Here is a 14,048-nt window from a genome sequence, read left to right as displayed (position 1 = left end):
TGTAATTACAAGGAACTGAATCAGAATTGAAATAGGTGGTTCGTCACCTTCCGCTCACTGTCCCAACCAGAGTGCCCTTCGGTGATCTACTTTGTTCTATTCAGCGATTCCCGGGTATGGTTCAGCCATTGCGCCATCCGCTCGAGTAGCTCAGACCAGATCTCTGTTTCAGTCGCTTCTGCCTCTGGGACCAAAAGTTCCAGTGTATACTGGTCACCTCCGAGAGGCAACACATTGAGCCGCGCCGGCTCTGGGGGATCTGGACGATCCAGCTTAACTGGCTGTAGCTGACTGGCATGACTTGTGTGTGACTGTTCCCTGATATTTTGAAAGTAGATGACCGCGCCAAATGATCTCACCCCAGAAGGCCAGTCTGTACAATGCTTTATAATCTCAGACAACCCGACTGTTTCGTGATCAATCGAGTCGTTGAACTGAGACTGAAGGGAATCGATGATATCTTTTGCATCTGTTGTCGTGGGTGCTACACCCAGGCCTGTCGAAGGAATTCTAATCCTCACGGGAGCAAGGTTCAGACATGGGCCAATGACATTCTCAATGTCTATGTCAGGGGAAGAAATTGTGCGTCCTGAAACGCCGCGGCCGAAAACGATGTCATTTTTGCCAGTTGTCTGAGCTAGAGCGATGCCCCATGCGGCTGTGAAGATAGTTGCGACCGTCAACTCTTTCGAAGAATGTGAGAAGTCTACAAGCTTGCGTAGTTCGCTACGCCTCCCTGGTTTCTGTACTGTCTTTGGGTCACCAATGACGGAGACGGGGATCGAGGCGCCCTGTAGCAGTGTACGCCAGTGATTGAACGCAGAGGGAGATGGGTGGACTCGAACAAAGGGCGAGAAGTCAGACACAGGAGGCACTGGATGGCCATGATACAGTGAACTGATGTACTCTGCCATCCGAGGAAGACTAATTGCATCGTAAAGAGCGTGGGAGATTCCCATCAGCAGTCGAGTCTCTTCACTATCCTCTGACTGTAAGATGACGAAGTTCACGAAGCTCGAGCTGGGTTGAATGTCTCTCTGCAGATCGTTCATGCACACTTCCTCAATTGCTTGGTCAAAAGACCTGTCTCGAGCGTGATGGATGTTGATATTGGGTTCTGAATTGTGCAAGATGATTTGGATAAACTCGCCGTCATAGTCCCAAGGCATAAACACGGCCCTGAGAATCTCAAGTGACGAGACAAGCTTTTTGCAGACACCACTCAGCTTAGTAGCAGCAGACGCATCTTTGAAAGACATCGTGAAGTAGTTCCACTCTGTACGAGGCTTTTGGAAGGCGCAGTGAACGGCATAGCGCTGGAATTCTGTGACGGGGAGGATTTCTACAACCGAGTTTTCCGTGATTCCTATCTTCTTTGCAACCTCGGCGATGTTCGGGAGCAATTTGATTGCAGACTCAGAGACAGAGACATGTCCATTGGCCCTCGAAATACCGTTCGCAGTGGTAACCTTGTTTGCCATTCGTTCGAGAATCGGATGTTGGAAGATGACAGAGACCGAAAGGGGCAGATCATTCGCTCGTGCAGCCCCAACAAGACGGATCGCAGTGATCGAATCGCCTCCAAGTTCAAGGAAGCTATCTTGACGGCTGATCAAGTCCGGTGATATGTTGAGCACACCTGACCACAGCTTCCTGAGGGCCCTCTCTTGGTCTGTTCTGGGCTCTTCCACTGGTCCTCTCTGGTGGATAGTATCCAGGTGGGCGCGTGCACCAATCTCTTGCAATTTCTTGCGGTTGATCTTTCCTGCAGACGACAAAGGGAGTTGCTGCAGTACCATAAAAGCGGTCGGTATCATGTAGAGAGGAAGAATTTGTGTTAGTTTCCGGGTCAAGCCATGGGCTATCTCCGGAGATAACGGAACAGGCTCTTCTAAAGAAAGGCTCTTGTTGCTGTCGCTTGAATCAGTGGGCGAGACGAATACGACTAATCGCTGGGCCTTGTGAGCCAAGTCTTGCAAGCTCGATATCTCGACTACTTCAGCTGCAACTGCGTATGAAGGAGTTGGAAGAACCTTTCGAACATGGTACTCGACTTCTTCGAGCTCCACACGCTGTCCACGAAGCTTGACTTGAGTATCAATGCGGCCCATATAAGTCAATCTCCCTTCATTGTCGGATCTCACCAAGTCGCCCGTCCGGTAGAATCTACCCTCTGAGCGTGAGACAAGTGCTTCTCCTCCGCACCGGAGCCATGCGGGAGACGTAATGAACGCGGCGGCTGTTTTATCGGGACTGTTGATGTATCCTCGTCCCACCAGCGGACCTTCGAGGACAAGCTCGCCAACTGCACCGATAGGCACCAGCTGGTCCGGTTGATGGCAGCTGACGACCCAAGCATTCAATCCCCGTGGAGGGCCAATGTTGACACTGGTCGTAAAGTCCGTTCCATAGCGGGAGACTGTACTGGACACCGTGCACTCGGATGGACCATATGAATTGCGGATCTCCACGTCCAGTCCCCATCTGGTAACGTCATCCATTTGGACGGCTTCACCCCCAAGCACAATCTTTCTGATCATGGGGAGGGAAGTCGGATCCAGAGTCCGGGCCAAAGAAGGCGTCATGTCAAGACAGTTGACGCGCAGGTCGTGGATAGCGCCGACGATATTGTTCCGGCGTTGATCATCGGATGGAACGCAAAGGCATCCGCCGGCATAGAACGTGTGAAGAAATTCGTACCAGATCATATCAAAGCTGTATGATGACAGATCCAGGACACGGGTTGTCTTGTCGAATCCATTGAAGGGATCGACGTAGGCCATCGCGCTGCAAGCATTGGCGTGTGTGATGACAGCTCCCTTAGGCGTTCCGGTACTGCCGGACGTGAATGTCACGTAGACAGCATTGTCGGGTGAAATAATGGGGATCCAAGAGTCATCCTTGGCAAGGTCAGGTCCCATGATGCCCTGTAACAGCCGTTCATTAACGACATGCACGGCGGCTCCAGACAACTGCTCGGCAATGGTCCTCGTCGTTTCAGACGCAAGAACCAGCCGTGGGCTGAGCTGCGAAGTAATGGAGCGTAGACGGTCTACTGCTTGCGACGGATCCATTGTGACCACATATCCACCCGCTATGATAACGGCCAGCATTGCCACAGGTGTCCAGACGCTCTTCGCACAGCAGATAGGAACTGCTACTTCAGGCCCGATGCCTTGGTCAACGACGAGCCAGTAGGCTAGAAGGCGGGCCTTGTCGTAGAATTGACGGTATGTCAGCTCCCCGTCCCAGGCACAGATTGCTGGTGCATCTGGATAGGCTTCTATACGCTCAGCGATCAAGTGATCCACCCGGCGATTAATATTCGGTGGGACTGTGGCATTCCATGACGAGATTTGCTGTCTGTCAACATGCGACAGCAAATCCAGCTGCGACAGCAACCTTTCATCCATGGCCTCATTAGGCTTGCAGACCTCTTGGAGGACATGTTCGAACTGAACTAGCATTCTTTCTGCTTGGTCGAGGTCAACGACATGCTCGTCAAAACTCAAATGCACCGAGACACCGCCCGCTGAAGAGGAAGAGGAAGGATCATCCAAGACACACTCCAAGACAAGAGAGTATGTCCCTCCTTTCAGATCGTCATCTCCGAGTTGCAGCCTGAGGATGGTGTTTTCATCAGAGCCAACATCCTCTGGTGGCTGAATGACAAGCAAAGACTGGAATTGACAAGCCTGTTGAGCAATTGGATTAAGTCGTTGTATACGACCAATACCATAATGCTCGAATGGAATCATGTCAGTCGCATCTGACTGTACATTTTGAAGCAGAGTTTGCGGTCCCGCCGAGCTCCAGTCTATCTTCACTCGAATTGGGACGGTGGCAATAGTTGGACCGGCGATACGCTCGACTCCAGCAAGAGGTGCTTGTCTACCCATGACAGTGGATCCAAAGACAACATCACCAGAATTGCAGAATTGAGAGACCAAGATCGCCCAGCTCGCTTTCAATGCCGTCGCCGGAGTAAAGTCCGTGGGCCATGCGATGGAATCAAGTCTCCGCTTCCGGATGCCTGTGGTTGTTGGCCGGTATTGAGGATTTGGTAGAACAGGGAACTGTGGGACGTTGCAATCTGCCAAATATTTCTCCCAAAATTGTTGACATTCTTCTGTATGGACGTTCTTTGCAAGGTGTTGGATGAACTGGTTGTATGGAAGCAGCAGATTGGGCGTTGGGGATTGTCCGCGGTATATAGATTCAACCATCTTCATGATGAGCGAAGCAGACCATCGATCATAGATTGCATGGTGGATAGTCATGACTAGAGTGGCGTTTGAGGATCTCTTTTCAGAAGTCTTTCCAGCAATCTTAAAGGTATCATCAGAATCGGCCATCGCAAGATCAGCTTGAGATCTCACAAGTGCGAACCAGAGCAAGTGCTTTCCTAGACCGACAGGAAGTTGCTGTACCTCCTCTAGGGTATCATGCTCCACCCATACAGGAGAAGACTTTGTCACAACCTGCAAAAGCCCCTGACCTGCAAATTCCACGATGCGTGTGCGGAGGATTGGATTCGCAGCAATTACCTCAAACCACGCTGCTTTTAGTCGCGCAATATCAACGTCGGCGGGAAGATGAATATAGCCGCGTGAGACAAACTCGCCAGCCCGCCGAGCAGTATGTACCAACATCATATCCTGGATCGGTGAGCACGGATACGCATCTTCAATGTCTTCTGGCCGAAGATTGCAGGCTTTTGCAAGAGATTCTCTGGTCACATTCTGCCCAAGCAGTGAGAATGGTTTGACAGTATCTGTGAGCGAAGACGGTGTTCCTGCCAGTGGCTTCAGGGATTTTGCAGCCATATCTGACAGGCGAGGGGTGCGTAGAACTTTGGCAACTGAAAGCGTATATCCTTCCTCCCTGGTGGCTGTGACAAGTTGCATAGCTTTTAAAGAGTCGCCTCCGAAGGCGAGGAAGGAAGTGTTTCTATTGATCAAGGACTTTTCCACCCCCAAGGTGGATGCCCACAGGCCTTGAAGGAGAATCTCAAGCTGCGTTCTTGGGGGATCATTGTTGCTTGTCACAAGCGATATCGTAGTCGAGCGATTCACTAGTTTGTCTGTGGGTGTCTGTAGTGCGATTTGCCTCAGTTCCTCACGGTCAACACCCCCTGATTCTAACCTTGGCATTTTAGAGAGTGGAAGAAAATAGGAGGGTGTCATGTGAGAAGGAAGCTTTTCATCCAGTAATTGCATAATATTAGAGAGGACTGTGTCGGATTGAGGAGATCTGTCTTCACCTTGTGCAAGACAGACAAATGCCATCAGCTGCTTCGAGAGAGTTGGGAGCTCGACAACATCAACCGTGGCATCTATTATTTGTTCCGGAAGAGATTGTTTGATGCATGATTCAATCTCAATCATCTGCAAACTCTGTCCCTTCTGATTGAAGCTGACGATCTGAGTATGTTCCTCATCCGTCAAGATTCCCATTTCCCGCAGCTTGTTGGGCTTCTCAGCCTCGGATATGAGAGACCTAACAACATGCTCCATATCGCACAGCATCTGTTGGACCTTGTCCTGTCCGAGAACTGTCTCATCAAAGCTCGCACGGAGACGGAAACCATCCCGAGCGAGTCCACAATCAACCATGATGGCATATGTGTTGAAGGCTTGGATATCGTCTCGACTATCACCCAGATCAAACAGGGCTTTTTCTGTGGATCGAACCTCCTGCTGAGACACTGGCTGGACAACAAGGAAAGTCTGGAATTGACAGGCCCGCTGCATGTCATAACCCAATTGACGAATGCGCTTGATACCATGATGGACGAATGGGATCATCTCCGCGGCCTGGTCCTGCATGTGCTGGAGAATATCAAGCGCACTCTGTCCGTCCCAGTCTACGACAACTCGCATGGGGACTGTTGCAATGATCGGCCCTCCGATTCGCTCGATTCCAGCCAAGGGGATCTGACGGCCTAGTAGCGTCGCTCCAAAGACCACCTCGCTAGCACGGGAGTGCTTGGACAATACCATTCCCCAGGCAGTTTGTACGATGGTGTTCGCGGTGATGCCTGTAGCCTTAGTCCATTCAATTCCAGATACAACGTGGCCGTGCAAAGCTGTGGCATTTGGCCTGTAATTTGGTACTGGAAGAGTTGGAAACGGGCGCAGATGAATGTCCTTCAGATATCGAGTCCAGAAGCGCGAGGCCACGTTAGGGTCCAAGATGTCCAAATGTTGAATGAAGTTTCGATATGGGAGTATAGTATCGCCTGAGGCCTTTGAATCTCCACAGCCATAGTACTCTCGGGCTATGCCCTTGCCTAGGAGATCCATAGACCAGCCATCATAGACAGCATGATGCATGGTCAGAACTGCCTGAAGGCGTGAGGACTGCTGTTCCTGAGAGCTGGTTTTCCCGACAATCCCGAGTCGCATCAAAGGCTCTCCCAGTCCCATGCCATTTCCTCTCTCGGCTTGCAAGCACTTGTCAAGGTCGGAGTATTCAGTCCACGGCACGTTGCCACTGACGATGACCTGGGAGAAGGCATGATCATAGTCGACCGCAATATCAGTGATGGCCACTTTCGTATCCACAATGCGAGTACGAATGATGGGAACCAAGCGTGTGACATTCTCCCAAGCACGTCGGAATCGAGATAGATCAACACCTGGGGGCAAATGGAAGACGGTCTGGGTGACGAAGTCTTCCGGGTTACGAGCCCCCAAGATGACCATCTCCTCCTGAATGGCCGAGCACGGGAAAATGTCTTCGATCTCGACCGCCTCGCATTTGCAGATCTTAGAGATCTTTTCACGAGCTAAATCGACCAACTTCTCGCTGGGAGTGTCTCCGAGTAGCATAGAAAATGGACGTGATGGTGGCGGCGTCGCATCTTGCACAGCTGGGGACTGTCCAAAGCCCCTTTCCATCATTAATGCCATATCGAAAAGACGTGGATGTTGAAAAATGTCTGCGACATTGATATTACTGTATCCTTCTCGGCGCAAGGCAGAGACAAGTCTCATTGCTGCTAGAGAATCACCTCCTCGAGCAAAGAAATTATCACTGGGACGGAGGTGTGCATCATTATTCATGGTCAGCACCTCCTCCCATAGCAATTTTAGTTTCATTTCCACAGAATTCATAGATCGATCTGCATCTTGCGCTGGCAACGTGCAACCAGCTCCCGGTAGGGCGTGCATGTTCAGTAGCTGATCGGGTGCCAACAGTGCCATTCGCCGAAGGGCCTTGCGATCTGTCTTGCCGGTCGCCGTCATTGGAACCGTACGCAGGGGGAAGTATGCGGATGGGATCATGGATTGAGGCAATCGGTCTGATAATCTATCATCCAGTTTGGTGATCAACTGCGCAAGCTGTAGTTCCTTGTGTTGTCTCAAATAGATAAATGCGAGCAGTTGTTTCTGACCCGATGGCCACTCCACGGTTTCTGCGATGACATCGACTCCTTCTGGGAGACATAGACCAACGTGATATTCGACCTCGCCAATTTCGACGCGCTGCCCGTTGATCTTGATTTGCGTATCGGCACGGCCAATGAATGAGACCGATCCATCTGCATTATACCTCGCCAGATCCCGCGTACGAAAGATTGGAATCTCCGGGGCTAACGCGATACCTGGTAAATAACCACCGGGTACATTGACAAGCGATTCTTGGGTCTTGCTCTCATCCCTGAAATAGCCTTGGCCGATAATAGGACCATCAATAAGCAGCTCGCCGACTGCGCCCACTGGTGCCAAACGATGGATGTTGTGAACATCGGCAATCCAAATATTGGCACCAAGTGCGAATCCAACACTCTCGGCGTCTTTAATACAGTTGATATTGCGGTTCGCCGCGCACATGATTGTGCACTCCGATGGGCCGTAAGCGTTGATGACGCGCACCCGGCCCTCGGTTTCTAACCATGGCTCAAGTACGTTGCGGTTAATCTTCTCTCCTGTCAGGAAGAGCGTGTTTAGACGCGGGAGCTTGCTCGGGTCTAGAAGGCGTGAGGTAGAAGGGGTGAGCTGCACAAACTCGACCTCCATTGATTGCAGTACCGATTGCAAGTTGTTGATGCGGTCATAATCTGATGGGACACACAGACACCCACCGGTTAGGAGAGTATGAAATGTGTTAAAGACATAGGCGTCGAAGCTGTAAGATGAAGAGTCAAAAGTACGAACTCCAGTATCGAAACCTAGCGCTCTCGCCTGGTGTCCAACTCCAGTGCAGAGATTTGCATGCGAGATGGTGACGCCTTTAGGAGTTCCGGTGCTACCAGACGTGAAAACGATGTATAGCCAGTCAGAAGGAGAAATTTTGTCGCATAAGGCCGGGATATCGACGGACGAGATATCATCGTTAGGTTGTAGAAGGTCTTCATCCACAATTATGGCACTTTCAGCCAAGGACCGAGCCAGCTTGGCCGTATCATGCCGCGCAAGAATTATGTTTGATTGAATCTGCTGAGTGATACTCTTCAAGCGACCAAAAGGCTGATGAGGGTCCAACATTATGAAGATACCTCCTGCCTTTGCGACGGCTAAGAGGGTGATGGTCGTCCACATCGTCTTGTCAAAACAAAGAGGGACGATGCGCCCCGGACCTGCAACGTCATTCTGGATGAGCCATGCCGCTAGTTGGGTTGACATTTCATCAAGCTGAGCATAACTCAGCTCTCCGTCCCATGCATGCACAGCGGGATAAGGACCGCGCCTCCGGGCTTGATAGGCAAAGAGATCAGTGATGCAAGCATTGGTCATCCTGGGTCTAGAGCCATTCCATTTCCATAGAAGCTTCTTGTCTTCATCACAAAGAAGATCGAGGTCTCCAATTACCTTTTGTGATTGGTGCAGAGCAGGGTCACAGAGCTGACGGATAAGATGGGCGAGCTGGAAACCCATTCGTTGAGCCTGTGCAACTTCTATGACTGATTCGTCGATGTGAAATCGCAGAAGCAGTGTCTGACGAGAATTTGATGGAAAGCATTCAATGATCAGAACTAGGGAATTTGTAGGAATAGTCTTTTCCGAGAAAAAATGGGTTCCCTAAGGGTATACAACCACTGGTCAACGCTGCGGTCACATGTGTGAGAATATATGTCGTGAAGCTGGTTGCACATACTGGATATACTTTTGGCTCTGAATCTCTCAATAGAAGTGATGTCCGAAAATCCCAAGCCTCTCTGGCTTCTGAACTACAGAATTGAATTTGATCCAGGTTCATATAGGATTGGAACTCCTGCATTGCCGCTACCCGGGACTGATTTGCCTGCAACCACTGTGCTAAGTCGGACTCCCAATTGACTGGTATTCGTAAAGGTAGAAGGGCATCTTGCAAGGTTGGGTTTCCTTGCAAATAATTCATAGTCGTTCCAAATACCACATCTTGAGTGTTGGCATACTGAGCTAACAGCAACGCCCAGGCGGCCTGTAACTTGGTGGACAGGGTATATGGATCATCATATCCAGTGGTACAATCAATACGATCGATTTCATGTTCAATGATGTTTGTAATCGAAGGATGATATCCTACCCCAGGTAGAATAGGGTATGAAGAGGTTTCTAAGTCGGCAAATGTGTCTTGCCAAAATTGTTCAGCCATTTTGGGCATTCGATTGATCTTCTGCCAGGATTAATAGAGATGTGTAGTAAGTGGATCTTTATAAATAAGCGGTAGTATAATTCTACGACATTTATTCGGCCTTCCCCAGCATGGTGATAGTTGAGCGGGATCATTAGGATCCGTATCAAGGCGTAGTACCATGTAGGAAGGGATTGAATTTGTAAATTACATGATACCACAACTTGAAAATAACTAGCTGTATGAAACGTAAGGCCCTGGCTAGTGGGATCGTGTAATAATGTGTGCAAGGAAGTCAAGGCAAATAGTTAAAGCGAATGCAACCGTAAGCACTAAATGTCTGGGGAGACGGGCCGGCCCCAGTTATTAGACTGGCGGATTGCCTGAGGCCGGTCTCCCGTCGGCTCAGCCTTCACCACCTCCGATCTCCTCAGCCCAAGCCTCCAAGGCAATTCTACTGTACTTTCCCCCTTGAGAAATTGCCCTGTGGCATGTGAACGTTGCCACAGTCTCAGGCAACACTCACGAGCTGCATCGATCAAAGAACTGGTCGCCGACGTCCTCGTTCATGTTGACACCGCAAGATTCGGAACGGCCGACGGAGCAGGCGCCTCTGTTAGGCTCGCGTGGGGGCGACGCCATCCCGGACGCCTCTCCTACGCATTTGTCACACGCTCAACTGCGACTCCTGGTCCTCGTGTGCATCTCGATTGTCGCCGCTGACTTTGGTAGCTCCCTCACTTTGGCTCCTCAAATTTCGATTTTTGAATCGCTCATATGTCGCCGAATTGGGGCGGGTGGTGACTGCAAGTCTCCCGAAGTTCAAGGGGAATTGGCCCTGCTGATCGGTTGGAAGGAGACTATTGACCAGTTGCCTGGAATCATCTTTGCGCTACCATATGGCCTCGCGGCGGATCGAATAGGCCGCAAGCCCATTCTGGTGCTCTGCTTGATCGGTCTAATACTGGAAGAGGTTGCCACGCGTTTGGTCTGTTGGTGGAATGTCGCCCTTCCCCTCAGGATGATCTGGGCAACGCCCGTCTTTCAGATCATTGGTGGTGGTCCCCAGACAGCAACGGCTATGGCCTATGCTATGATTACCGATGTAGTTCCCATGGACCGGCGGTAGGTCAAGCACGGATTGTTGCCGATTCAGTTTGACAAGTTGGCTAATGATTATAATCCAATTCACCAGGGCATCCATATTCTACATAATGGCAGCTGTGATTCTTCTAGGAGAAATACTTGCCACCCCAATCAGTGCCTTTCTCATGACGTGGACTCCATGGGTTCCTTCATTGCTAGGGATAGTCTTTCAGCTAGGGGGGCTATTGGGCGCAGCTTTAGTTTCCGAGACGCGTCCCGATTCAAAGTCAAACTCGGAGCAAGCAGCTGATTCGGAAGTAATGGTGGATAATAGTGAGGAAGCTGAAATAGATGATGACGAGCCCGAGTACCACAGGTCCGGATATCGGCGAATGAAACAGACAGTGACAGGATACTGGAAACACATCCGGACCACCCACATGGAAGGCTGGGATCTGAACATGGCTTTTATCGTGTTTACATTCCTGCTCGCCAGCATCAGCAAACAGGCCTTGCAGCTGATCATTCCATACGCTTCGAAGCGCTTTTCATGGAGTATCGCACGCGCCAGCTTCCTCATTACATTAAAGGGAGTTATCAATCTTGTCACTCTACTGCTTATTCTTCCTCGGCTGTCTACATGGCTGAGTAGACAAATGTCATGGTCTCCGGCGCTGAAGGACCTCCGTATTGTGCAAGGAAGTGCATGGATTCTTACTTCAGGTACGATTCTCATGGCTTTTGCCGCCATTCCGGAGTTGTTCATTTCTGGTCTGTGCCTGTTTGCACTCGGCTGGGGCTTCTACTCGGCACTGCGGAGTTTGGCCACGGCATTGGTGTCCCCATCCCAGGTGGGAGTGTTGAACACAGGTATCGGTTTGGCGCAAAGCTTAGGCTCGCTAGTCGCAGGGCCAATTTTGGCAGCGGCATTTGGACATGGCCTGCGACAGGGTGGCATTGGCATGGGCTTGCCATATATGGTAGCTGCAGCATTGTTCTTTATGGCCAGTTGTCTGACCTGTATGATTCGCATCGCGGGAGAGAAGCGTAGAGTATAGTGGAAAGAGTTCAATAGTATAGGTAACATGAGTCTTAACCATCTGAGCACAAATTCTAATGAAAAGAATCTTAGTTACATGAAGCAATCATGAGAAAACTTGCAGCAGAAAAGATTGCAAGCCTCTCTACATGAGAATCGATGTCTGTATGCTCTATTTGTTGAACTTTATCTCAGATTTGGATCCCGTCTTCGCAGGCGAGCTCCATATTTCATCATCAAAAATGGAACTGGCACAAGTCCCAAGGAAATAAATGCCAGCAGACTATTCCCCCACCCCATACCCAGAGCATCATACATTCTCTGTCCTCCAAGAGGCAACAAAGCACCTACTAGGCTTCGCAGCACGGCAGTCGCTGCCATGGCAGACGCAGCATGCTTTCCAAATGCGTTCACCACGTAGATCTGCACTGGCTGGAAGATGCCCATCATGGCGAACCCAAATACACCTAGTCCCACGAGGGGTACTATCGGAAATGCGTTTCTTTGCAGTGACCAGCCGTACCAGAATAGACCTGCAGGGACTAGGAAGCCTGAAGGGAGCATGGGCCAGAGCCAGCCTTCTGGCGGGAGGGTTTCATCTGGATTTAAAGCCCCTTTTTTTCTTCGCTCGGTGACTTTGTCAGATGCATAGCCGATGATGAAAATTCCTGCCATAAAAGATCAGCTCGTTGCTACTGATTTGGGGTAAGGCAAATACCTAGGACTGTCCCAATTCCATTGCCCAAATATACAAGTCCTGATAGACCCGTTGATAGATGGTATTGATCTTGGAAGATGTATGAAAGTGTTGTGAAGACCAGATACTGGTACCCATAAACTATGGCAGTGTCTACTGCAAGGAGCATCACAATCGGTGATGTGAAAAGAATTCGGGGAGGCCGGATGAGAGTGTCAACAACGAGTCTTTTCTGAGATAGTTGTCTGTCCAGGCGTGATTTTAACTGATGATTGCCTGTTTCCTTGCGTAGACGCTCTGCTTTGCGCTCCAAAAGGACCGGAGCATAGCTTTCCTGGATTAAAAAAGGAGATACGGCTGTGAGAATACCCATCTGAGCCACAGTGCTATCGTCAGTGTGGAGTTTCACCTCGGAGAAGCGATGTTACCCCAGTACATACTGGAATGGCAATCACCCAGAAGATCCACCTCCATCCTGCGCCTTGGCTAAGATATCCACCAGCAATAGGAGAGAATACCTACCATAAGATTTCCGTCGCGGTGAGTTAAATTTTCCAGGGATAAAAACGAGGATGAGGCCATACCGGTGGCGCCAACGAGCCCAGACCCCATATAGCCATGGCAGTTCCCATCCGTTCAGGCTCCATCATGTCGCTAATCGAGCCTCCACCTAGCGCAAGAGGCGAAGCTCCGGCACAACCGCAAAGTAGACGAAACGCGAGAAACATTCCTACATCTGTGCTAAGAGCACATCCGATCGTCGCTCCGAGGAAGATGACATTCGAGACATTGTACACAATCGCGCGACCATAAAGTTCAGACAGCGGCGCCACAAGCAGTGGCCCCACCGCAAATCCAATGACATAAATTGAAACAACGAAAGATTCAAGTTCTGAGTTATCGGAGTGAAGCGATTTCATTACGTCTGGGACTGCGGGAGCCAACATCGATGAGCCGAGTGACCTAATGCAAGAGCATCAGTCTGAGCTCTGGTATAGAACGCGGGGGAAACGGTTTGACAATGGGACCTGCCACATACGTGATAAAGGTCAGAAGCGAAATCATGACAATATGGGACCATCGTCGTACAACGCTCCAGTTCTTGGGATTTGATCGATCGTCGTCACCATCCCAAAATACATCGTTTGGATCTGGCGCAACAGCATTTCCCTTGGAAATGGTATCTGTTGTTGGCGGTGACTGAGAGGATAGAGCGTCCTCGGGTGTCCTGGGGGAGCTCATGTGCCCCCTCAGATTGTCGAAATGAGAAATCTCAGGTTGTACAGTTCAAGCGGGAGCTGGAGAGGGGGTTGCTAGCTCTCTATTAGCCTTGGCAATGGGGGTAGAAGTGGATATTTCGGCACAGCGTCGCCGTTCTTATCCTCAGGAAGCCTCGTTTCCGCTTTTTGTTGCTTACGGCCTGAGTCGAAATGTTTCTTTCTTGTTCATCTGGGGATCGTGAGGTATACCCAAACACACGTGACTCGGACGCAGCTTGCCCTCCGTTGGCTATCGCAAATCGCGAAAGCCAAAAGTACTCCCATCGTGATTTCTCTGCGGACTGGTGTCAACTCAAATGGAAATCTGGTTAATCTTCTAGTAATGAATGCAACCATAACCCAACTTCTTGCATGACAAACGGCTATGAGCAATTCGATACAAATA

General features: G+C 50.2%; 3 protein-coding genes across 3 annotated transcripts; 1 reads left to right on the top strand and 2 right to left on the bottom strand.

The window, feature by feature from the left end:
- Positions 1-86: 86 nt before the first annotated feature.
- N7458_006212 (uncharacterized protein) lies at positions 87-8,741 on the bottom strand (the record flags this gene model as incomplete). Its single annotated transcript, XM_056909594.1, has 1 exon — positions 87-8,741. The coding sequence occupies one exon, from the start codon at positions 8,739-8,741 to the stop codon at positions 87-89; it is 8,655 nt and encodes a 2,884-aa protein (XP_056765298.1).
- A 1,388-nt stretch (positions 8,742-10,129) lies between these two features.
- On the top strand, positions 10,130-11,705 carry N7458_006211 (major facilitator superfamily domain-containing protein; the record flags this gene model as incomplete). Its single annotated transcript, XM_056909593.1, has 2 exons — positions 10,130-10,686; positions 10,757-11,705. 2 exons carry the CDS (start codon positions 10,130-10,132, stop codon positions 11,703-11,705), a joined length of 1,506 nt encoding a protein of 501 aa, XP_056765297.1.
- Positions 11,706-11,872: 167 nt separating this feature from the next.
- Positions 11,873-13,625, bottom strand: N7458_006210 (MFS transporter; the record flags this gene model as incomplete). Its single annotated transcript, XM_056909592.1, has 5 exons — positions 11,873-12,354; positions 12,405-12,756; positions 12,824-12,901; positions 12,968-13,314; positions 13,385-13,625. 5 exons carry the CDS (start codon positions 13,623-13,625, stop codon positions 11,873-11,875), a joined length of 1,500 nt encoding a protein of 499 aa, XP_056765296.1.
- Between the last annotated feature and the right edge of the window lie 423 nt (positions 13,626-14,048).

This window comes from Penicillium daleae, assembly GCF_028827525.1.
Source record: "Penicillium daleae strain IBT 16125 chromosome Unknown utg000006l_segment0_segment0, whole genome shotgun sequence".
Taxonomy (NCBI): Eukaryota; Fungi; Ascomycota; class Eurotiomycetes; order Eurotiales; family Aspergillaceae; genus Penicillium; species Penicillium daleae.
This window is presented reverse-complemented; position numbering and strand designations above follow the sequence as displayed.